The following is a 25,065-nucleotide window of genomic DNA, read 5'->3' on the forward strand; positions in this document are numbered from 1 at the left end:
CCAAAGGCCTCTATGTCCACCAGTTTATATGGCAGTAGTTGGCGGGCTAGCAGTTCTGACAAGCCAGCCGTCAGCCGTTGGTCAAGAGGGTTATCCGGCGTCATCATCTTTTTTTGCTCAAACATTTGGGGCAAGGAAGCCTGCCTTTTGCCAGATGAACGCGACGATGGCATGGTGGAAGGTGGAGTGGAGGACAACTGGGAGGAGAGAGGAGAAGGAGAAGAGGTAGGATGGGGAGCGCCGGGAGTGTGGCTTTGTGGGTTCTGATGGTGTTGCTCCCACTGGGCATATGATGGGAGGCCAGGTCCCTTCTTAAGGCAGTAGTCCCTAGGTGAGTGTTGGGCTTACCGCGACTTATGCATTGACAGCACAGGATGCAGATGGCAACACTATTGTCAGCAGCAAACACGTTAAAAAAAGCCCACACTGCGGAGCCATGTGTCGTCATCCTGGGAGCGCCAGATGTGATCGTGCATGGTGGATGGCTCGTTCCAGATACATTAGCAGTCTGCTTTTTGCCTCCTGTGCACTGTAAGTTCTGCTTGCTTATCATCATTCTCATCCCTATCTGCTTTTCCTTCTCTCCCTCTGAACTCCCCTCCTCTTCCTCTCTTGTGGGCACCCATGTGACGTCCATCGACACGTCATCATTGGATTCCTCACCTTCACCACCATTGACATTAGAGATCTCGGAGTAAGCAGCAACAGCGGGAACCACCCTCCTTGGACTGATCTGGGTACTGTCGTCAGACTGCTGGGTGGCAACCGTTGATACCGCCTCTTCCTGATCCGATGCCAATAATGGCTGTGCATTGGTAAGCACTTTTAATGGATGGGAAAATAATTCCTCTGACTCGAGCGGAGGGGATATGGTGGTGGTGGTGTCTTTGGGGGTGCACACAGCAGAGAGTGAAGAGGGTGCAGAGAGAGAGGATGAGAAGGGTGCAGAAGCGGAAGGCTGAGTGAGCCACTCAACCAAGTCTGGTGCATCCTTTGACGTGATCGCATGTACCTTCTGCAACTATCCACTTAGGCTGCGGCCTGTTGCACCTGCCCGACCCCTGCTTCCCCTGCGGAATGGCCTGCCTCTTCCTTTGCCTGTCATTTTCAAAATGACCCTGTGACAAAAATCCCTATTGAAGAGCAGTATTTGTGGAAGAAGGTATATCACACCCCTGCTTCAATCAGTTTTTTTGGGGGGGCAACTGGTAAATCACACTAGTAGAAATTATTGGTTCCAATAGTGTTTTTCACTCTGTGTAGATGCGGTAACGCAGGAAAACCGCAGACAAATGCTGCACTACCTAAATGCACTATATAGAAAGTATATTATTGGTGTTTAACACCCCTGCTTCAATCATTTTTTGGGGGGAAAACTGGTTAATCACACCAGTAGAAATTATTTCTTCAAATAGTATTTTTAACTCTGTGTAAATGCGGTAACGCAGCAAAACCACTGAAAAATAGTGCACTACCTAAATGCACTATATAGAAAGTGTATTATTGGTAGATAACACCTCTGCTTCAATCAGTATTTTTGGGAGGCAACTGGTTAATCACACCAGTAGAAATTATTTCTTCAAATAGCGTTTTTCACTCTGTGTAGATGCGGTAACGCAGCAAAACCACAGACAAATGCTGCACTACCTAAATGCACTATATAGAAAGTATATTATTAGTATATAACACCCCTGCCTCAATCAGTTTTTGGAGGGGCAGCTGGTAAATCACACCAGTAGAAATTATTTGTTCCAATAGGTTTTTCACTCTGTAGTTGCGGTAACGCAGTAAAACCGCAAACAAATGCTGCACTCCCTAAATGCACTATATACAATGTATATTATTCGTATATAACACCCCTGCTTCAATCAGTTTTTTGGGGGGGCAACTGGTAAATCACACCAGTAGAAATTATTTCTTCAAATAGTGTTTTTCACTAGGGTTGAGCGAACCCGAACTGTAAAGTTCGGGTTCGTACCGAACTTTAGGATTTTTGGACCCCGGACCCGAACCCGAACATTTCAGTAAAAGTTTGGGTTCGGGTTCGGTGTTCGGTGCTTTCTTGGCGCTTTTTGAAAGGCTGCAGAGCAGCCAATCAACAAGCGGTTAACTGTCTGAACTTAGAAGCCATCAGTAAGCATGGCTGTGATTGGCCAGAGCAGCATGTGACCCAGGCTCTATATAAGCTTGAGTCACATAGCGCTGCACGTCACTCTGCTGTTACAAGTGTAGGGAGAGTATGCTGCTGGACTTGTGATTTCAGGGAGAGAATAGGAGAGAATATAACTCAGCAATCTACAGAGAAATAGTTGTGTGGGTGCAGGGCTAACTAACTTTTATAATTATGTTAGTTAGGTGGGTGGCAGCGGCGGCAGCCATCTTATGCAAGCTCAGTGCACCAAAACTGCATCTAAGCTTTTGCGACATTGCAAATCACCATTTTTTTGGCAAACTACAACATCTGGATTAGTCAGTGTGCAATTTAAGGTAGAAATACACCCATAATTTTCTGGGGTTTGAAAAACACACTTTTTTGCCCAAAAAACTGTATTTTCCAGATCTGCAAGTGTTAAATTCAAGTTTAATATATACAGCTTTCATATTCTGTTACCAAAAAAAGACTTTTAAGGCAATCTACAACATCTGGATTAGTCAGTGTGCAATTTAAGCTAAAAATACACTCATCATTTTCTGGGGTTTTAAAAACACACTTTTTTGACAAAAAACACTATTTTCAGGCCTTGCAGCATCAGCACGTTTGAAATTACAGGCTTATATACTGCTGTCAAACACTCATTTGGGCCAAAAAATTTTTAGTTGGGAGACTTTGATAGAGATGTCATTGTGAGATACACCCTTAATTCATTTGGGTAAGATTCAGAGATTTGAAATACCGCCATTTAGTGCACCAATATTGAATTCAGCCCTACACTGGTTTAGGCCCTGTGATATACACACTCTACATACAGGGGTTTAATTCAGGCATTTGAAATACAGCCATTTGAAATACAGCCTTGTGGGGCAAAGAAATATTTAATTCAGACCTACACTGGTTCAGACCGTGTGAGATACACCCTCTACATACAGGGGTTTGATTCAGGCATTTTAAAATACAGCCATTTTGGGTACAAAAATCTTTAATTGAGGCCTAGTCTGGTTCAGGCCATGTGAGATACAACCTTTAAATACTGTCATTCTTTTTTACTAATAATTAAACACCCATTTAGGGCAAGATCCTAAATTTGAAAAATATGAGGAGAGCGTCAAATAAGGGACCTGGCCCAGGTCGTGGTGCTGCTGGTGGAGCTCCTGTTGCAGGGAGAGGACGTGGTCGATCTGTGCCAGCTACACGCACAAGTGAAACCCCTTTCTCAGGTGCAAGTAGGTGACAAAACCTGCAGCGGTATTTGGTCAGGCCTAATGCTGCTCTACGAATGGTGAGGCCTGAACAAGTGCGATAGTAGATTGGGTTGCTGACCGTGGATCCAGTTCCTTCACATTGTCTCCCACCCAGTCTCCTGCTGAAAGACCACAGTTGGCACCTGCAGCCTATATCCATCAGTCTTTCACCTCACCCCCTTGCAAATCAGCCAAGCAGTCTGAGACCCAAGTCATGCAGCAGTCTCTTCTGCTTTTTGATGACTCTGTTAGCAGGGTTTCCCAGGGCCATCCACCTAGCCCTGCTAACAGTAGTGGAAGAGATTGAGTGCACCGATGCCCAACCACTTATCTTTTAAGATGAGTACATGGGAGGACCATCGCAGCCCGTCTCTGATGATGACGAAACACAGGAGCCAACTGCTGGGGCTTTCAAAAGTGTGCAGACCAACAAGGAAGGCAGGGGTAAAGACTGGGTAGAAGATGATGTGGAGGACAATGAGGTCCTCGACCCCACATGGAATCAAGGTCATGCGAGTGACCTATGTAGTTCGGAGGAAGAGGCGGTGGTCGCACAGAGCCATCAGCACAGCAGAAGAGGGAGCAGGGTGCAAAAGCGGAGCGGCCGTCCTCTAGACAGTACGTCTGCTACTGCCCAGCGCAGCAAGGGACCGAGCACACCAAAGCCAGCTCCAAGGAGTTCCCTGGCGTGGCAGGTATTCAGACAATGTGCTGACGACAAGACACAAGTGGTTTGCACGCTGTGCAATCAGAGCCTGAAGCGAGGCATAAACGTTCTCAACCTGAGCACAACCTGCATGACCAGGCATTTAAGTGCAAAGCACGAGCTGCAGTGGAGTAGACACCTCAAAAACCAAGAAAGGTCTCTGTCTCCTCCTGCTTCCTCTTCTGCTGCAGTCTTGGCCTCTTCATCCACCTCTGGAGTGACAGTGCCACCTGCCACCCCGCAAACAGAGGATCTGCCAGCAACACCAACACCTGGGTCACCAAGCATCTCCACAATGTCCCAAGGAAGCGTTCAGCTCTCCATCTCCCAAATGCTAGAGAGGAAAAGGAAGTACCCCCCTACCCACCCGCGATCCCTAGCCCTGAATGCCAGCATTTCTAAATTACTGGCCTTTGTAATGCTGTTATTCCGTCTGGTGGAGACGGATAGTTTTAAAGGCCTTATGGCGGTGGCTGTCCCACAGTACGTCGTGGCCAGCCGCCAGTACTTTTCAAGGTGAGCCATCCCTTCCCTTCACAACCAAGTAGGGGACAAAATCAGGTGTGCACTGCACAATGCCATCTGTGGCAAGGTGCACCTGACTACGGATACGTGGACCAGTAAGCACGGTCAGGGCCGTTATATCTCCATAACAGCACACTGGGTAAATGCAGTGGCGGCTGGGCCTGAGGCGCAAAGCAGTTTGGCGCATGTCCTTCCACCACCGAGGTTGCAGGGCGCTTCAGTTTGCCTCCTGTTGCTTCCTCCTCCTACTCTGCTTCCTCATCCTGTCACGACCATGGTCATGGTCGTGACTCCTAAACCGCATGCTGTTGCCTGCGATCTCGTGTCGTTGTTTCAACCACAGGTGAGGGCCGCTTGTATGTTGCCTCACTTGTGGTTGCCGTTGGCAACATGTTCTTATTATGTATGTCGCAGTATAGCAGCCTGAGCTGATGTTAGGCAGCTAGCTGTAATGTGCATGCGGTTGCACTTGGCAACCTGTCTTTGTAGGTGTGCCTTTTTATATGTTTGGTGTGCACGAAGTTTAGGTGTGTGCACTGTGATAGTTTCCCTTCACTTGTGGCTGCCCGAGGCAATGTGTTGTATTCTGTACATGTGGTGGCAGTGTCTCGGCCTTCTGGCTGACTCCCAGGACACGGTTGCCAAGCATGTCGTTGCCTGCGGTAACAGCTGCAGTGTGATAAGGGTTTGTACATTTCCCCTGTATGTGGCTGTTTTCCCTTGCCTGGTCTAGGAAGTGTTAACTCCCTTCTGTGTGTGATCACTGGGTGTGTCTGTGTGGGTGTGGCTACTTGGGCCTATATAGCCTCTGCTGAGAGCAGTAGTCAGAGGGGTACTTCAGCCATGGTCTGCTGGAGTCATCCTCCTACTTTATACCATCTGCCAGTGAGGGCCACCCTTGTGGTCATAAATGTTGTTATGTGATGTTAAGTTTATGTTTATGTGGTGTCTGTTATTAGTGCAGCTATGGTTCTGGCTTCGTGTGTGTTTATGTGTGCTGTGTCCTTTTATGTCTGTGTGTGGACTTCAGCACTTGTGTCCAGGGATCCAGTCAGTGTGTCTGTGGCAGGTAGGGTTGGAAGTCTTTCACTCTCCTGCCATATCCATAGTCTGTTTATGTTTATATCCCCTTGCAGCTCGGCCAGTTTAGACTCCTGTTTCTCCGCATCCAGGAGGAACAGGTGGTCTACCCTGCTCCTAGTTCAGGGATCGGCGGAGGGTGAGTAGGGATCCGAGGTTCCTGAGCATGAGCCCTCCTACCTTCAAGGTCTGCTCATGCAGCTAGGAGTCAGGGTCAGCTTAGGGATCGGTTAGGAGGTGACCTGCTCCTTATTCTGTTTCTCCTGGCCGAGCAGCGACTAACATCTCGTGGCATCGCACGGCTGAGGGTTTTCCCCATCCTCAGCCGTGACAGTATGACCACAAGGGTGGCCCTCACTGGCAGATGGTATTAAGTAGGAGGATGACTCCAGCAGACCATGGCTGAAGTACCCCTCTGACTACTGCTCTCAGCAGAGGCTATATAGGCCCAAGTAGCCACACCGACGCAGACACACCCAGTGTTCACACACACAGAAGGGAGTTAACCCTTCCTAGACCAGGCAAGGGAAAACAGCCTCATGCAGGGGAAATGTACAAACCCTTATCACACTGCAGCTGTTACCGCAGGCAACGACATGCTTGGCAACCGTGTCCTGGGAGTCAGCCAGAAGGCCGAGACACTGCCACCACATGTATAGAATACAACACGTTGCCTCGGGCAGCCACAAGTGAAGGGAATCTATCACAGTGCACACACCCAAACTTCGTGCACACCAAACATATAAAAAGGCACACCTACAAAGACAGGTTGCCAAGTGCAACCGCATGCATATTACAGCTAGCTGCCTAACACCAGCTCAGGCTGCTATACTGCCACATACATAATAAGAACATGTTGCCAACGGCAACCACAAGTGAGGCAACATACAAGCGGCCCTCACCTGTGGTTGAAACAACGACACGAGACCGCAGGCAACAGCATGCGGTTTAGGAGTCACGACCATGACCATGGTCGTGACACATCCTCTACCAGCACCTCATCCGGTCAGCGTAACACCTTCACCAACTTTTGCACAGCCAGGGGTAAACGACAGCAGGCAGTTTTAAATCTTATCTGTTTGGGGGACCAACCCCACACCGCGCAGGAGCTGTGGACGGGCCTTGAACAACAGACCTATGAGTGGTTTGTGCCAGTCAGCCTCAAGCCCGGCCTGATGGTGTGCGATAATGGGCGAAATCTCGTAGCAGCTCTGGGACTAGCCGGTTTGACACACATCACTTGCCTGGCGCATGTGCTGAATTTGGTGGTGCAGAGATTCCTTAAAAATTACCCCGATATGTCAGAGCTGCTGCATAAAGTGCGGGCTGTCTGTGCGCGCTTTCGACGTTCTCACCCTGCTGCTGCTCGCCTGTCAGCGCTGCAGCGTAACTTCGGCCTTCCCGCTCACCGCCTCATATGCGACGTGCCCACAAGGTGGAACTCCACCTTGCACATGCTGGCCAGACTGTGCGAGCAGCAGCAGGCGATAGTGGAGTTTCAGCTGCAGCACACACGGGTGAGTCGCTCGGCAGAACAGCACCACTTCACCACCAATGACTGGGCCTCTATGCGAGACCTGTGTTCCTTGTTGCACTGTTTCGAGTACTCCACCAACATGGCCAGTGCCGATAACGCCGTTATCAGCGTTACTATCCCACTTTTATGTCTCCTTCAAAAAACGCTCCTGGCGATGATGGAAGAGGATGTGGCACAGGAGGAGGAAGAGGGATCATTTCGTAGGGTTTCCGGCCAGTCATTCCCAAGTGGCTCTGAGGGTGGGTTCCTGCGCCCACAAACCCAAGGTACACAATTGTCCAGCCAGGGCACAGTTCTGGAGGATGACAAGATGGAGGATGAGGAGGAGAAGGAGATGGAGGAGATGGAACCATGTTCACAGCAGGGTGGCACCAGGACCAGCTCATAGCCATCACTGGTGCGTGGATGGGGTGATACAGAGGTCACAGACGATACACCTCCCACAGAGGACAGCTTTTCGTTGCCTCTGGGCAGCCTGGCACACATGAGCGATTACATGCTGCAGTGTCTCCGCAATGACCGCCGAGTTGCCTACATTCTAACTTGTGCTGATTACTGGGTGGCCACGCTGCTGGATCCCCATTACAAGGACAACGTACCGTCCTTAATTCCCTCACTGGAGCGTGATCTTAAGATGCGCGAGTACAAGCGCACGCTGGTAGACGCGCTGCTGGTTGCATTCCCACCTAACAGCGGGGGCACAGTGGGAGCACAAGGCGAAGGCATAGGACGAGGAAGAGGTCACCAACGTAGCTGGGGCACCGCCAGCACCTCAGAAGGCAGGGTTAGCATGGCCGAAATGTGGAAAAGCTTTGTCAGGATGCCACAACAACCGTGCTGGTTGTTGTGGCGTCCTGACAAAGCTTTTCCACATTCCAGCTGATATGGAACGTCTTAGCAGGAGGCAGCATTTCACCAACATGGTGGAGCAGTATGTGCGCACACGCCTACACGTACTGAATGACGGGTCTGCCCCCTTTAACTTCTGGGTCTCCAAATTGGGCACATGGCCTGAGCTTGCCCTTTACGTCTTGGAGGTGCTGGCCTGCCCTGCAGCCAGTTTATTATTTGAACGTGTGTTTAGCACGGCAGGGGGCGTCATCACAGACAAGCGCAGCCGCCTGTCCACAGCTAATGTGGACAAGCTCACGTTCATTAAAAAGAACCAGGCATGGATCCCTCAGGACTTGTCCGTACCTTGTGCAGAATAGACATGTATACCGGCACTAAGCAGCCATTGTTATACTGCAGCGCAATTGCTCATGTTTGTATTTTGGATATTTCACACTCTTTTGGAGTGTACCTTAATTAAAAATTTTTTAATTAAAACCAAAAACCTGTGTTGGCTATCTCATCCTCCTCCACCGCCGCTTCCACCTACACCGCTACATCCACCGCCTCCTCAAACTCCTACTCCATATGAAACTCCACCTCATAAATCAAATTTCTCTTTTTGTACGTGTTTTATTTCATATCATTTCACTACATTGTCATGACAGTACCACTGCTATACCTAGTAGGCCGGTTAAATAAAAAATATAAATTGTCTTTAACATTTTCGGGTGAAATTCAACAATTTTTGGGTGTATAGTACCACTGCTATACCTAGTAGGCCGGTTAAAAAAATAAGATAAATTGTCATTAACATTTTCTGGTGAAATTAACTCATTTTTTGGTGTATAGTACCACTGCTATACCTAGTAGGCTGTTTAAAAAAATATATAAATTGTCAGTTACATTTTCTGTCGAAATTCAACAATTTTTGGGTGTGAAGTACCATTGCTATACCTATTAGACAGGTTAAACAATAAAACAATTTGTCTGTTACATTTTATGGTGAAATTCACAAATTTTTGAGTGTATAGTACCACTACTATACCTAGTAGGCCGGTTAACAAAAGAAAAAAAATGGTCAGTTACATTTTCTGGTGAAATTCAGCAATTTTTTGGTGTGAAGTACCACTGCTATACCTATTAGACCGGTAAAAAAAAAAAAAAATATTTGTCAGTTACATTTTATGGTCAAATTCACAAATTTTTGGGTGTAATATACCCCTCCTCTACCTATTTGACAGCTTAATAAATTTCAATAATTTTTATTTTACATTTATTTTACATTTTCAGGTGACAATAAACAATTGTTTTCTGTCATAGACCCCTGCTCTACCAAGTAGACAGGTTAATTAATTTCTGTACTTTTTCTGTTACATTCTTGGGTTGACATTATACAATTTTAGACGTGAATAAACCCCTGCTCTGCATAGGTGACAGGGAATAACATTTCTGAAATGCTTCTTTAATTGATGCGCGGCACCTCCTTTGATTCAATGCTTAAACTTAAGTTGTACCACATTTAAGTTTCAATACTTTGTCCCACATTTCCGCTATACTCTTTTAGCCAACATTTGTGCCTCAATAGCTTTTCCCACAATTCCGCTTGACTCTTTTGGCACACATTTGGACGTCTGTAATTTGTCCCACTTTTGCGCCTTAATAGCTTTTCCCACTTTTTTTTTTCTCTATCCCAATTTTTTTCTCTATCCCAATTTGCGGCGTCCCGCTGAATACTCACTGTGCTGTGCAGTTCTTTGTGCGGATACACTTGGAGACAGATGTCGTTTTCGGCTACTCCTGTAGCCCCCCGGAGCAACCCTAAGAAGTACGCGCTTGAATTATCCAGAGCCGTGCGGTAATGAAAAGCCTTTGAGAACTCCGTTCTTACCAACCCCTGATACGCCGGGATTTACAAGCGCAAACACACGAGGAGTGTGTCGCATATCAAACCGACGAGGGGAAAAGCACTTGTGAGTCCTAGTGCTGACCGGCTTCCTGCCATTACGAAGCGGTAGCCAGAGGATCGCAAGGGCACGGAGAGAAGACACAGTATCCTTTAGTGGCTACAGGAGTAGCCGAAAACGACATCTGTCTCCAAGTGTATCAGCACAAAGAACTGCACAGCACAGTGAGTATTCAGCGGGACGCCGCAAATGTACTCACTCAGGTGAAGTGCTTTTGATCTCAGTTATATTATCCTCCTCTAGCGAATCAGGACTGTGAACCTTACAGGACTTTGTGAAGCTAGTCATCTTACTAGCTCAAGCCATCAGTTGGGTTATTATTTATCCATATTTATTCTTCATTTTTTTCATTATATGGACTGATCCTTATCATCCCCAGCCTACCCACGGCTGGTATCATTCAATCCAACTATTTATTCTATATCTATGTGTTTTATTATTTATTGTACTAATGTGTTCTTATATTGATTGACTATATTTTATATGTGTTTTTAAAATTATTGACTGTATGTTACCTTATATGTCCATAAATAAATACATGATTCTACATAAGTGAGTGTGCCCAGTATATCTTTTATCACTTACTATAATTTGTTCAGTGTATCTGTTTATTTGTTATACTTGCATTGCCCTATTGGTTCACATGCAATTTTCTCTTTGATCCCTACAACATTTGTTTTGTCTTTTAATTATATTAATAAATTAATGTTTAATGGGGTTTTATTTAAAGCTCATTGTGTGTTTTTCAAGGATAATACTCCTGTGGACGGGAGTGTAGCTGTATCTCACACAACCCCTTTAATTCCAGAATGAATCTCTAATGGAATTGAACTTAGTAATTGCATATCAGGATTCATGAATACACATAAAACAATTTATTTCACGGGTATAGTTTTATTCTATTACAATAAATTATCTCTTTGTATCATCTTAGAAAACAAATATTTTTTGAGACGAATATAGATTGAATATTGAAAAGAAACCTTTTTAAAAAGAAAAAAAAATGTATATATTATAATGAAATAACAGGAATATCTTTAAACATGGAATGTATTTTCATTTAAACATATCCCTAATGACAATTACATTGCACTGTTTCCCTGTTAAGAATATTTTAACAATGACCTGATTAACTCCCACTATGGAAAGCTAATTTAACAACTTTTCAGCTTTAAATCCAATAGCATAATCTTTAGAAGCTTGTACCAAGAAAATCTGAGCAGCAGAAATAAAGCTGTGCATTAATAAGGAGAACAATCACATATATAGTTTTTTTTTACATCAACCCATACATTTATGGCACATATAATACATTACATACTGTATTACATCCATTATCAAAAATCCCATAATACAGCAGTAAACATATTGAGAAAACACAAAATTCCCACCCCCTTTTAAATTTTATTTGTACTTTGTGCTGTATCAAAATAAAAAAAAATCCTCACAATAATACTAGGAACATTTTAGGATATGATACCAGTTCCATTGATCATGTTTTCTGTATATTGATTCTACACAATAACAGTGCATGTTTTTAAAAGATTTTCACGGTATGAAATGACTTTGAAATTACCAGTTTGCTCTGGGTGTGAACATTGAGTAGGGTACTACTCACAGTGTTTTTACCGTGCACACCAGAGGTTTCTGTAGCGTGTTTGACTGTAACAGATTAAATCTTTATATGGCTGTGTAAATACTTGCATTTAAAAGGCTAAAACTTTCCTTTTTCTGTTCCTCTTTACCGGGATCCATTTAGAAGGACACAAAATGAACATTCTCATGTGAAGATCTACCAGACTTGCTTGCTGTGATTTAGATGGCATTGCACTGCTCCCATATGCCCTCATATTTAAATGCTCATTGTACTTTCACAAAGTTTGCATAAATCAATTGTACAGTATGATTTTAACAAACCTTATAGTGTATCTTTACACACATCACTGAGGAGAGCTAAGTAAATATAGCTACAAATTCAAGTAACTGAATAATAATAATAATAATAATGCTTTGAATTGATGTGTAAGAAGGGGCTCACAATAGTTGCTCAGTAGGCTATAAACTATGAACAGTAAATTATATAGAATACATGTAATCTTCCAGCAATATACTGTTGCTATAGCGGGATTAACCAAGGCAATATGTTTTGTGTTATAGTAACACACTTAATTGTGGAAAAATCACCAAATTACATATCATATGTGACAATGTGTACGTAACATACAAAAAGTTGACCCAAAGGAGTCAACAGCATCACTTATGGAGACTTGTGGAAACCAACCTCTACTGACGCATGTTGTCGCAGCATCTCCATGAGATCCCAGCGTGTTTCCCCAAATCTATTGGTTCATCAGGGGTCAATTCAGTGTGAAAATGCATTAATACAAAAAATCAAGACTAATAAATGTCCATACAGAAATGCCAAGCCTAGACCTATAAATGTCCATATTCACAGAATACTGGTAGTCCTGGCTTAAGGGTAGCTCAGACACTTAGTGCTGTAAATAGATGGTAAGTCAAAAAATACTCCAAATTAACTCACTGTATCAGATGGTGCAAAGTTTAGAAAAATTGTATTCAGTTTATCTGCCAAACTTCAACAAGAAATTTGATTCATTACGAATTACTTCATCTCAAATCACTTTCCATTGTATGGACTGGGAGCAATGACGGGAAACAGCAATCAGACTGTCCACTGTCATTTAATCCCTCAGATTCTGCATTCAAAGTCAATCATGGCATCCATTCAGGAATTAATCAGTGGTTAAAATGAAATCATACTCACCTCATCCACTTGCTCACACAGAGGCTGTCTGCTCATGTCGAAGAAGAAAACCCACCAAATGACCTGCGGCGAGCGTAATGATGTTACCACGTGTTCATACGTGGTGACATCATCAGTGGTGAGGTCATCACGTTCGCCGCAGGTCCTTTGGTGGGTTTCCTTCAATCAAGATGGGAGCAGACGGCCTCTCCGCGAGCAAGTGGATGAGGTGAGTATAGTTTTTTTTATTTTCAGCCACCATTTTAGGAAATATTGATTTGTTACCACAAAAATCGACTTCGTGGAGAAACAATTTTTCCCTGAAATTCAGATCAAAATCCTCTTTGGATACTTTGATTAGCTCAACACTAGATAGAAGCAATATTCTCTCTGGGTCCATTGGAACCTTAAAACCAGAAGAATACTACTATAATATATTCCCTCTACTTAATTATGGAGAAGTGAATAAATAAAGCCGTTAATTGCATAAGAAGCTTACACAAATACTGTATATCATCACTGGACGTTTCAGCTATGGATATCAACTACCAACTGAATATAACATTACAACCCAGATAGTTAGGACTTACGGTAGCTATTAGGTGGTAGACTGCCATGTTTAGTAATAGGCTGCGAGTTAGGACATAGCTGTTTAGTGATGGACTGTAACAGGGCCACATAACTTGCAAATGACAGATACATTTATAGTCACCCTTGAGCCAATGATACACTCAAGCCTAAGATGAAAGCTTCATAAGGAGGCCAAAAGCAAAAAGTGGGAGGGAGACCATAAAGGATAAACATAAGATGCCTCCCTTTCCCCTTCCAAGAAAATGAAATAAGGCCTCAACCGCCAAATGGATAAGGGAGATAATTCTCAACTGAGATATGTTGTATAGATAATAACCCAAAGAGTAAACTTACTGCAATTAAATAAATGCTGTACTCGCCTCCACATGGTATTAAACACCATCACATAGGAAGTACCAGGTTAAAAGCACATTGCCTATGACATGCCAGTCTACCACTGAACAACAGCTAAGCCTAACTATCTGTGTCATTATATTTGCTTGGTAGTTAATATCCATACCTAGAATTCTCAGTGGTGGTATATTTGTGTATGCAATTAACATCTTCATTTATTCACTTCTCTATTAATTAGTAGAGAGAATGTAGTATAGTATTGTTCTTGCTGGTTTTCAGGTTCTAATGGACCAATGAAGTATTTTGTTTCTACCATCTGATAGTGATTTAAATTGGAATATTGTTTGACTTACCATCTATTTATAGCAACAAATGTCAGGGATACCTTTAAGCCAGGACTACCAGTATTCTGTATGGACTCTTGACACCTGGAAGCACCGCCAATCAGCTGTTTGAGAAGGCACTGGCGATCACAGTAGCACCACGGCCTTCTCCCTGCAAACCAAGCACAGTGCCATACAGTGTATAGTGCTTGGCATTGCAGCTTGGTCTCATTTACTTCAATGGGATTGAGCTGCACCCAGGCCATGTACCAATGAAAGTGATGTTACATCGGTATTGTGAGCGCCACTGCCTGCTCAAACAGCTGATTGTCGGGGGTTGTGGGTCTTGGACCCCACTGATCAGATATTGATGACCTATCCAAAGGATAGTCATCAGTGTAAAACTCTTAGAAAACCCCTTCAACTGTGCAAATGCTATGGCCTACTGTTCATATATTAAAGCCCTATCCTAGACATCAGTTCAAATAATTATTATTTTTCAGTCTGTACTGTATTATCAGAGAAAATGCCTTTTTCTCCGTCTAGCAGCTCACTCCTCCTCCATCTTCACTCTACATAGATTTTTATGTATCATGTAGCATGTAATCTTATCCTGCAATGAGCTGGAAGTCTGTCTTGTGTCTTTAGTGAGATTCAGCAAAGAATATTAGTTTAGGAGGGTGAGAAAGACATTTTCATTGATAAGACATATTGTATTACAAAGTTTCTTCTGTTTGCCTATTGATTTATGCAAGAACTGTTTACAGTGGCTATTCAATAATCTTGGCATAGAATACTTAATCTATAACCTTAATCAATACTTTGAGCTGGGCAGATTACTTTTTGGAGAGTATTTATACATATCCCTTTTGCATTTCAGTTGCCGTATGTGAAACAATTTTATAAATATAGCTGTATTCTCTTTGGCCAACACATCACTTTAATCTGGAAACTTTTTTAAAAGTTTCTTTGCAGTCCCATTTCTATATCACCTGACAATCAAATAGACAAATTCACCAGATACATATCAGGTAAAAAAATCCATGATTGTGTCTACTACATAGTATCTGTGACAAAGAATAGTCGGCTGAAAACTTCAGTTCTCAAATCCCTCAATTATCAAACAGTTAATTAACCAAATAATATGGTAGGTCACTTCTGTATGCCCTCATAATGTTTCTGACAATGTCTCTCAAGGTGAGTTTAAAATCTTTCAGCAAACATGTCGTGTTAAGTTATTCCTACGTCTACAAAAATGTCATAAATACTTTTGACCAACTGAACTCCTTACCATCGGTTGCCTACTTTGCTCATATGCCTTTCAGAGTAATATTTCTTGCTTAAAATCTCAGACCTGCATACATTTTTTAGCTGGGCATTGTATTGGATGTATGCCACTTCCAACAACACTACTTTCGAGAATGGTGAGGTTAAATTGTAGTCTGAACAAACCCATACAAAACTTTCTACATAAAGATGTCTCATATATCCACTGGATATTTCAAATGCACTTAATAAACTTTACAAATATGGGATCCATTTTCTAAAATGCTGGAGATATTCTTATGTAATTTGAAGTACAAAAACATCTAAAATGATGGGGACCCTTGGTGATCCTAGCTGTACTAACATATTGTGATATTGTACTGAGCAGCAAGTATTTTCCTTTTGTGTCTCTTTGCTTTTAAACATCTGAATAATTTTTACAGATAAAAGATCTCATCCCTGTGGTGAGGCAGGAAAGGTATAGGATGACCATTAATGGACAGATGTTTTACCAACATTGATTAACAGTGAGACATCTGCCTAACCTCAAAACCCTTATGAGCTAAAAAAGCTCCAAAAATCCCATAGTTATGAGTTGTAAAGACCAATCCTTCCCATATATAGTCAGTCATATGTGCTTTCTTTTAGCAATAAAATTATACAACAGAATAAATTTACATTAATTAATGCTCTTTTTTAAGAAAATATGACCTTTTCTTGCTTCTCTCCAGCAGTTTCAACTAAGAAAAATTCTGGCTTATTTTTCTTCTAAACTAAAAATAAACACTGCATAGTTCTTTTGTTCTGTGTTTTTTATTTATTTTTTAATTTTGTTTCAGAAAAAAAATTATTGCAGTACAACTTATCCCTGCTTGAAGATCAATAAGGAGCAAACAAAACAGGTGTGTGGGTGGTCCGTATTGGTCCTGGAGCTGGCCGCAGAAGTGCTGAAGGAAGTGCTGAAGTCTGAAATAGCGTAGCTGCTGGCGTAGTACGGAGATTGAAGGGTGAATTCACAGCAACTGCGGCAGCTGCTGCTGCTGCTGCTGCCAGAGGATTTGGAAATATCCGTGCAGTTAATGACTTTAGACGTTGTTTAGAAAAAGCTACTTTTATCTGTGGAAAGAAATGGATATACAGTTTAACAGTTTAGTATACAATAGATGCTTTAATAAAAATATGTCCTATGACTTTTTAAGTGTTTCATAATTGAAATCAGAAATATTATACCAAAACTATTTATCTAAATAGCTTTTATTCGTAGAAGAAATATAGCGACACCTAAAATATCTTATGACTGTTTTTTTTTCTAGGCTTGGTGTTATATACTTGACTAATACCCAGGGCCGTTTCTGCCATGAGGCAAGATGAACATCTCACCTCAGACAGTCACTGATCTGCCTCTGAGCGGGGCAGCAGTTCACAGGAGCCAATGGCTACTTTTCCTGCCATCCCCGTATGCCTCAGGCTACTTGGCCCCAGGCTTATCAGGCAGTATAAGGCCTATTGCACACGACCGTATGGCTTTTTCAGTGTTTTGCAGTCTGTTTTTCACGGATCCGTTGTTCCGTTTTTTGCTTCCGTGGTGTTTCCGTTTCTGTTCTGTTTTTCCGTTCTGTTTTTCCGTATGGCATATACATTATACAGTAATTACATAGATACAATTGGGCTGGGCATAACATTTTCAATAGATGGTTCAGCAAAAAACGGAACGGAAACGGAAGACATACGGATGCATTTCCGTATGTGTTCCATTTTTTTTGCGGACCCATTGACTTGAATGGAGCCACGGAACGTGATTTGCGGGCAATAATAGGACATGTTCTATGTTAAAACGGAACGGAATAACGGAAATACGGAAACGGAATGCATACGGAGTACATTCCTTTTTTTGGCGGAACCATTGAAATGAATGGTTCCGTATACCATTTTTTCTGGTGTTTTGACAGCACGTTCTACACAAACACTGTACAGAAAATGCCAGAAAAAAAGTGCTACAAAAAAGGAGCAAAAAAGCAATTGCAAAAAAAAGCAACTGATTATTCCGGCATTTTTTACAGGTAACATTTGTCATGGTGTTTTTCCTGAGCATGTACTTTTATTTTTTTATTGATTCAAATGCTTTATCCAGATGTTGCGCAAAAGTATATAAATTAAATATAATGCACATTACAAACAATGGGGTCATTTATCAAACTGGTGTAAAGTAGAACTGGCTTAGTTGCCCATAGCAACCAATCAGATTCCACCTTTCATTTTCCAAAGGAGCTATGACAAAATGAAAGGTGAAATCTGGGCAACTAAGCCAGTTCTACTTTACACCAGTTTGATAAATCTCCCCAAATGTGTCTTTGGTTTCTAATATTTTGGCTTTTTGTGTCTTTTAGGTCAGTAGTGTTATTCAATATGCAGCATGCTGTAAATATGGTATTCTTCCTTGTATATTTCTGGTAGGCTTCTCTATAGTACATGAAAACTGCCAGAAAGTATCAAATGCAAAAAAAAGGTAAATATGTGCATTGTAGAGACATAATAGACATAACCCTCTTTGCGAGATTACTAGAGCCCATCGTTGCTCAGTAATGGTCTCTTTACACAGGATGACTTTTCAAATTACCGACAAATGATCAGTGGTAGAATCCGATTTTAAGCAAGACAACCTTTAGGCTAGGTTCACACCTGAGCGTTTTACAGCGCGTTCCTACGCGCTGTAAAACGCTCAACAGGCAAAAACCAATGTTTCCCTATGGGCATGGTTCTCACCTGAGCGTTTTACAGCACGTATGAACGCACTGTAAAACGCCCTACGCCCCAAAAGTACAGGAGCTTCTTTGGGGCGTATTGTCGCGCGTAACACCTCTGTTTTTCATTGTACGCCTCTGTGGCCAATAGCAAGAACGCGCGTACGACGCGCGTTTCCAAAATACAAAAACGCCCCAAAATACGCCTTAAAAATGCCTGATAAAAACGCCTGTAAACAGCGCTTATCGAATACGCTCAGGTGTGGACCCAGCCTTAGTGCTGGTACGGGAGTATTTCTACAAGTCAGAGAAATATTCCTCAAAGTCAGACAAAGAGTGTCATTGATGCGTCATGTTTTAGGGCAAGTTACATCGCAGTACATTACATTATGATTAGTTCACTATCATTACAAGTTAGCTTAGGTGCTGTACAGAACAAGGCTTTGATACATTTTATATGTTCTCTAAGATTAGCAAACCATGTTAGGGTACAGCTACTTGTCGCAGAAAAGTCACAAAAGCTATGGCTACATGACGATATTTCATATAATGTATTTAATGGTGTTGTAGTGTAGTGTTGTATGGGAAATATTGCGATGTGACAGGGGAAAAAAAAAAAAATCCACTGTCGCAGCATGTCAAATGACTCATTGCAAGACCAATGAAATACATTACATGAAATGTCGTCGTCTAGCCGTACCCTAAAAGGCAAATGAGGAGCAGCATTATGGAGAAAAGAATTTGAGAAAGTGAAGAGAAAACACCCAAAAAAAAGTGCCAATAAAAGAAAACTTCAACTGGAAATTCCCTGGTTATGGTAAAGTTTATAAAATAATAAGTATGCCTTAATTGAAATATGAATGTACATTTTTAGTAACAAATGGATATGTTACATAATAATGTATATAAATATATGTATATATTATTATTTTTCAGCCGGCATGCTGTAATTAGATAAGCGAAAATGGTTTTACAGAGAGCTTATCTCAATTTGACAGTGAAACACCCTGGAGGACAAAAATCCATTCTTGTATGCAGCATGTTTTAATAGCTGTAGTTACTTTCATGGAATGATAGAGAACATTGAAAAGATGTTCTTTAAAGATAATTTCTATCAAAGGAGTTGCTAATTTCAAGAAAAAAAAAAACAAGCTTGCAAACAATTACAGAAACTCAAGTGTGGTTTATCAAAGACGCTGTACGAAACTAAGTGGAAATGTGTTCGGCAATACTTGCTTGGATTATGTTGTAATTTAATTGAAGTAAAGATGGACACTGTATGAATTTATTCCCAGTAAAGATACTGTGTATTAATGGATTGTCTATTTCTTTCATATTGATGGCTTATCCTCAGAATAGGCCATCAATATCTGATCAACAATTATCCAACACCTTGGACACCGCTGATCAGCGATTTCAGAGTTGCTCTGGTGGTGGAGGTTAGCACTGTAACTACACAGCTCCGTGCATTGTCTAGTGTACGGCACTGGTTACTACAGTGCTAATCCCACTGAAGTGAACGGGAGCAGCGCCGCAATTACAAGCTCTGCCCACTGCACAATGGATGGAGCTGTGTAGTTCCAGCACTGACCTACAACTAAACACCAATCGGCAGGGGTGGTGGTGGTGCTCCATTCAGCAACTGATGACCTAACAATAGGACAGCATTATGAAAGAAGTGAATAACCCATTTAAAGTGTATGAATGATGATTTAATATACTTAAAGGGACACTGACAGGCCGTTATATATAAAGCATATAAAGTGACATATATTCTTCTATTGGTCTTAATATGATTAATTAAACGATACCATTATCACCCCTCGCTGCCTTTCCTTTACTTATAAAAAGTGTTTTTATCAATATGCAAATTACCTTACTTTGTGCCCAAGGGGCTGTTCCTCATTCAGTTGTGTGCCCAGCCACGCCCCAACTGCCGTCTCCTAGTGCCGCCCCGCTCACTAGTATTCACTGCACTGGGCGGCTTCTTTTTCTCCCGACGCAGTGAAATCCCGCGCTTGCCCAGTACTATCTTCTACTGGAGCTGGAGGGTGCAGGGGACATTATCCAGTGCAGTCATGGAGCGACAAGATGAGTCTGATGCCAGGAAGATACCGTAGTACTGGGCATGTGCGGAATTTCACTGCGTCGGGAGAAAAAAAGCCATCCAGTGCAGTGAATACTAATGAGCTGGGTGGCACTAGGAGATGGCAGTTGGGGACAGCCCCTTGGGCACAAAGTAAGGTAATTTGCATATTGATAAAAACACTTTTTATAAGTGAAGGAAAGGCAGCCAGGGGTGATAATGGTATAGTTTAATTAAGCATATTAAGACCAATAGAAGAAGATATGTCACTTTATATGCTCTAACGGCCTGTCAGTGTCCCTTTAAAGAGAACCTGTCACCTCTGCTGATAAATCTATTTTAGTAACTACTTGCAGTTCCCAGTTAATAATTTTAGAGAATTTATTTAAAATACTCTGTTTTGCCGTTTCTTTTTTATTACTATTATAAGTTCATGAATGAAATGTCATCAGTTTGCAATAAAGGTACAATTGGGTGTTTCCAATAAAGGGTGTGTTCCTGCACAGTCTGACACTGATAGAACTGATTGGAAGTTTCAGATTATGTGGGGGCATACCCCCAACTGTGCCGCCCCCTCCTTGGCTTGGCCCTGCTTCTCATGTGTCCAATTGCTTCTGACAGTGGTACACTGCCTGGTTATTCAAGTTACTTGGCGTCCTTCCTGTTCATTCATTTGTTAGTTCATTTATCCCCCCCCCCTCTATCACTGCTACAACTCTGCTTCACTGAACTTTCCACTGCTACCACTTTGCTACAACTGGCTTTCCACTAATACACCCCTACTACATTCAACTCTACTACATGGCCCCAACAACTGCTACTACTCTACTACATCAAGTGTGTTAAAGCTTCATCGCTGCACATACACATCTCAGCATCATCCAGATACATCTACAGCTCTACAGCCGCTACTACATCTACTGTTCAGATACACATGCGGATATGCTACATCTCCATCTGTGCTGCATCTGTGCTCCTGACCTGCTGCACCAGTACCGCCTGTCTGTGCAGACCTGCTCACCTTGACTAGTGGCTTAGCAGATTCAGGTCACCAGGTGAGATATAAAACATTCCTAAACTTACAGTGGGATTAGTAGGTCCACAGGTTGTTTGCTGTATTGCAGCTTAACCCCATTCACTTCAATAGTGTTAAGCGGCAATACTAGACACAACCTATGGACAGATGTGATGTTGTAGTTAGTATCCTACACCTATATTCTATCTTGATTGCCATCCTTTTTTCCTCATCCATCACTGCTGGCGCCCAAAGGTTACACACTCTCTTTAAGGGATTCCACTGATCCCCTGAGGATTTGTTTAACTTCCTGCCTTTTTCTTTCTATTTATTTGTAGCTAGTAAAAGGCAGCCATGTTTTTTAAATACTTTAACAGTAACCAAAGTTTGCTGATGACAGATGTATCAAGTTTGACATGTTTTGTGCTACACTATGTATTTAGTAATGAAGATTTTTCAAAACAAATGCAATGGAAAAGTTGGGGAGTTGCCCATAGTTAAAAGATACCTCTTTTCTTTTTAAAAGGACCTTTGGAAAATGAGACCTGGAATCTGACTAGCTGCCATGGGAAATGTAACACATTAGTTTATCATATATAACATTTAAGGAGTAACTAAAATTTTATTAAACTTTTTTTTTTAAATGCCTCAAATGCCCAAAAATCTTTTTTTTTGTTACTTCATTAGCAGATTTTGTCTTTTTACTAAATAAATTTATGCCTAAAGTCCTGATTTCTACCGCACTTTAAAGTCAATATATTCGTACATCGCTAACTTATCAGCAGTGTACAGAGTATGGATTGAATTCATTTTAGCAATAAGGCCACAGAGAACAGTGTTCAGGCAGGAGCACACACTCCTGCCTATGCCCACTTTGCTTAGCTAATCCTGGTATAGAACATCTTTGCAGTGTACTGATGTACATTGCCAGCATTTTGACAGGCCCAGTGCTCCTGCCCGTACACCATTCTCTGCAGGCCCCAGTGCTACAGTGCAAGGAATTCAAACTCCATACACCGCTAAGAAGTCAGGGATGTGTGACTAAAGTGAATTTAAAGTGCGGTAGAAATCAGGACTTTGTCAATTTCTTTTGTAAAAAGGCAAAATCTGTTAATAAAATATATTAGAAAAATTATTTAAAAAGTATATCAGAAAAAAAATTAGGACATTTGGAGCTTTAAAAAAATAAAACAAGTTGAATAAAAATTTTTTTATTCTTTTTTTTTATTTCAGTTATATAAGAAACATATACAAAATCAGAAAAATCCAAGGATCAGTAATACATAAATCAGTAATATAATAACATTTTACCCCAAATACCCACCCCCCACCCTTTGGAGAAGAGGGAAAAAACTAACAAAAAAAACCCACATAAATCAGACCCTGGTTCAATCAATTTTTCCATATTTTATCAATTTTTTCTGCTTTCTCACTATATCTCTTGGACACCCATTCCAATTTAATCAAATTAGCGACTGATTCTTGCCTATAAATTCCTTCCTACGTGCGTTAGTATCTGCTGAGTAATCTGGAAAAAGTCTTATCCTTTCACCATGTATCTGATATTTTTCAGAGGTTCTGGCATCAGACAGTATTGTATCTCGATCCTTAGCTATTGCGACTATTACCCAGCAATTATCTCAGAACTACAATTGTCTCAGTCACCAACATTAATAGTGATGAGCGGCAGGGGCAATATTTAAATTCGCAATATTTCGCGAATATTTGGGCGAATGTTCGCCATATATTCGAGAATTCACGAATCTCCAGGCAATATTTTCTTGATTGCGAAAATTCGCCTAAAATATTCACATGAACTGGTATTTAAAAAAAATCGAATATTCGCGATTACGAATATATTTAGCGATATTCTAAATATTCGCAAATTCTCAAAGTGCCGATATTCGCAATTAAAATTTGCAATTCAAATATTCGTGATCAACACTAAACATTAAGCCGGATATCATCAAATTCAGTTTGCAATACGTTAGTGTATTTTCGAAGAATAGTCCAGTTAAACAGAGCCGTGAGCTTCGCCTTAGTCCCGAATATTATTATTATTGGGGAAAGAAAAAAAGAAATTATCTGGAACAAAAAATGTTAGTGAGAGAAAAAAAAGAATCCAGTTAGCGAACGGTTAGTGAGTTTCCTGCTGTCCACAGATAATAGAATAAGACACCTCCAAGAGCCATTTCTTAGTCTGAGTGTGTTTGGTCGAGAAGGGAGAGATGGAAAAACCGTAGGTTCACGATAATTAAACCAGCAGGAGAGGTGCCAGCATAATACCTTTAAAGGATGGGGTTAGCTTAGGAATGGTTAGTCCATGGTTAATCCAGGGGGTTAGAAGAGATTAGTCCAGCGAGTGGAGTTCCAAAGAGGGTTAGGGTCAGGGTCAGGATTATACGATATAGGTATATATGAAACAGTCACTGTATACAATACTCCACAGCCGTCTGTATATCTTAACCCCCCCTTTTCTTCCTCCTTTGCCTCTTCTCTCACTTTCCTTCAACAAGGGACAATCAGTTCCCAGAAATATATCAAATGCTGCAGAGTGTCCACACAGCCTCCAATTTCCACTCTCCAGCTTTCCAACTTCCAACCCCTCTCCTTTCCTTCCCCTGCGGCTTTAACACGGCTTCTCTATTGTGACATAAAGTCCCACCTGGCAAGCAAAACTCCTCTCCTCTGAGTCGCCGCTCGCTGGCGATGGCCTCCCTCAGCAATCTTGACTCCCACTCCCACGTCGGGCCGCACGGGGGGAGCAACTTCACAGGTCGGCGCTTGCTTGCCTGCCCTCTCCGGACACTGGACCCCCGGCTCCCAGACTCACGTCAACTCCAGGGCCAAAACAACACTGGATCCCTCCGCTCCTCCACACTGGCAAACTCACCACCAGGGTATCGGCATCGGCGTCCCCAGCAGACACATTGCAGTGACGGCAGGCGTGCAGGCGGGCGAGTGAGCAGGGGGATGGGGGGCGGAGCCTAGCGTCAGACGCTCACATGCTCCTGATGAATACAAGTTTAGTTACTCTTTAAACTTTGCATACAACTAAACTGAGGACCTGTCACTACTCCAGACATTTCTGTCTTACCATATACTTTGATTCCCCATGAAATTACAATTCTGGGGCATTTTTTCAGGTCTCCTAAATATTCATGAATAAATTGACAACTTGGTGTTACTATTCCAGTTGTGAAATTAAGGTGACTCTACATAGTCTGGCACTGTCAGCACTCATTGGACTGTGTCTAAATATGCAGAGTTCTAAGAAAGATGGTCTACAATTGTTAGTTCATAAAAAAAAATAAAAAAAATATTATTAAAACAAATGTGAGCTGAAACTGATCAATATGCAATGCATTATATTTCATAAGCTTATTCTTCTTCCTTTCAAAGCCACAGAACTCTTGTATTCCATGAATGGCAGTAGGGCATAGTCTGCAAAGCATATCTACAGTACACTTTCAGATAACTTTTTAGAATAAGCTGCCATATATGTGTACATGAGTAATAGCTGTAAGTAATGTGATATATTACAAGATTTTTATTTTATTTTTTTATTTACCTGTACTGTTGATTTATGCAAAGTTTGTTGAATGTGCAATGACCAGTGATGATGAGCGAACTTTTTAAAATTCTATTTGATCGAATCAGTTGGGCAATTTGATTTGGGTCAAATTAAATTCAACCTAAATTGAAAGTGCTCCAATTGCCCAGAAAATTTCTGGATGACTTTTTGGTCTCCCAGTATTGTATGCAGCTCATTTCAAGGTCTTTAAGGTCTTGAAGAGACAGCAGTGACAAGATACATGGCTATCGGTTAATGCATGGCTAATAGTGGTAACAAACAGCCTTTTTGGAAAAAAAAAACGGCACTGTAGGATTTTTTATGTTT

At 41.9% G+C, this 25,065-nt stretch overlaps 1 protein-coding gene across 2 annotated transcripts in view; it reads right to left on the reverse strand.

Moving 5' to 3' along the window:
* Nucleotides 1–15,542: 15,542 nt before the first annotated feature.
* The window catches only part of ZNF385D (zinc finger protein 385D), a 569,376-nt gene continuing 559,853 nt past the window's right edge, over nt 15,543–25,065 (reverse strand). For both annotated transcript variants that reach the window (XM_040433353.1, XM_040433352.1), the window contains one exon: nt 15,543–16,438. In XM_040433353.1, the coding sequence (XP_040289287.1) occupies nt 16,202–16,438 (237 nt within the window). In that variant the 3' untranslated portion in view covers nt 15,543–16,201. The remainder of the gene's footprint in view (nt 16,439–25,065) is intronic.

The sequence above is a fragment of the Bufo bufo genome, chromosome 5, assembly GCF_905171765.1.
Source record: "Bufo bufo chromosome 5, aBufBuf1.1, whole genome shotgun sequence".
In the NCBI taxonomy this organism is placed as follows: Eukaryota; Metazoa; Chordata; class Amphibia; order Anura; family Bufonidae; genus Bufo; species Bufo bufo.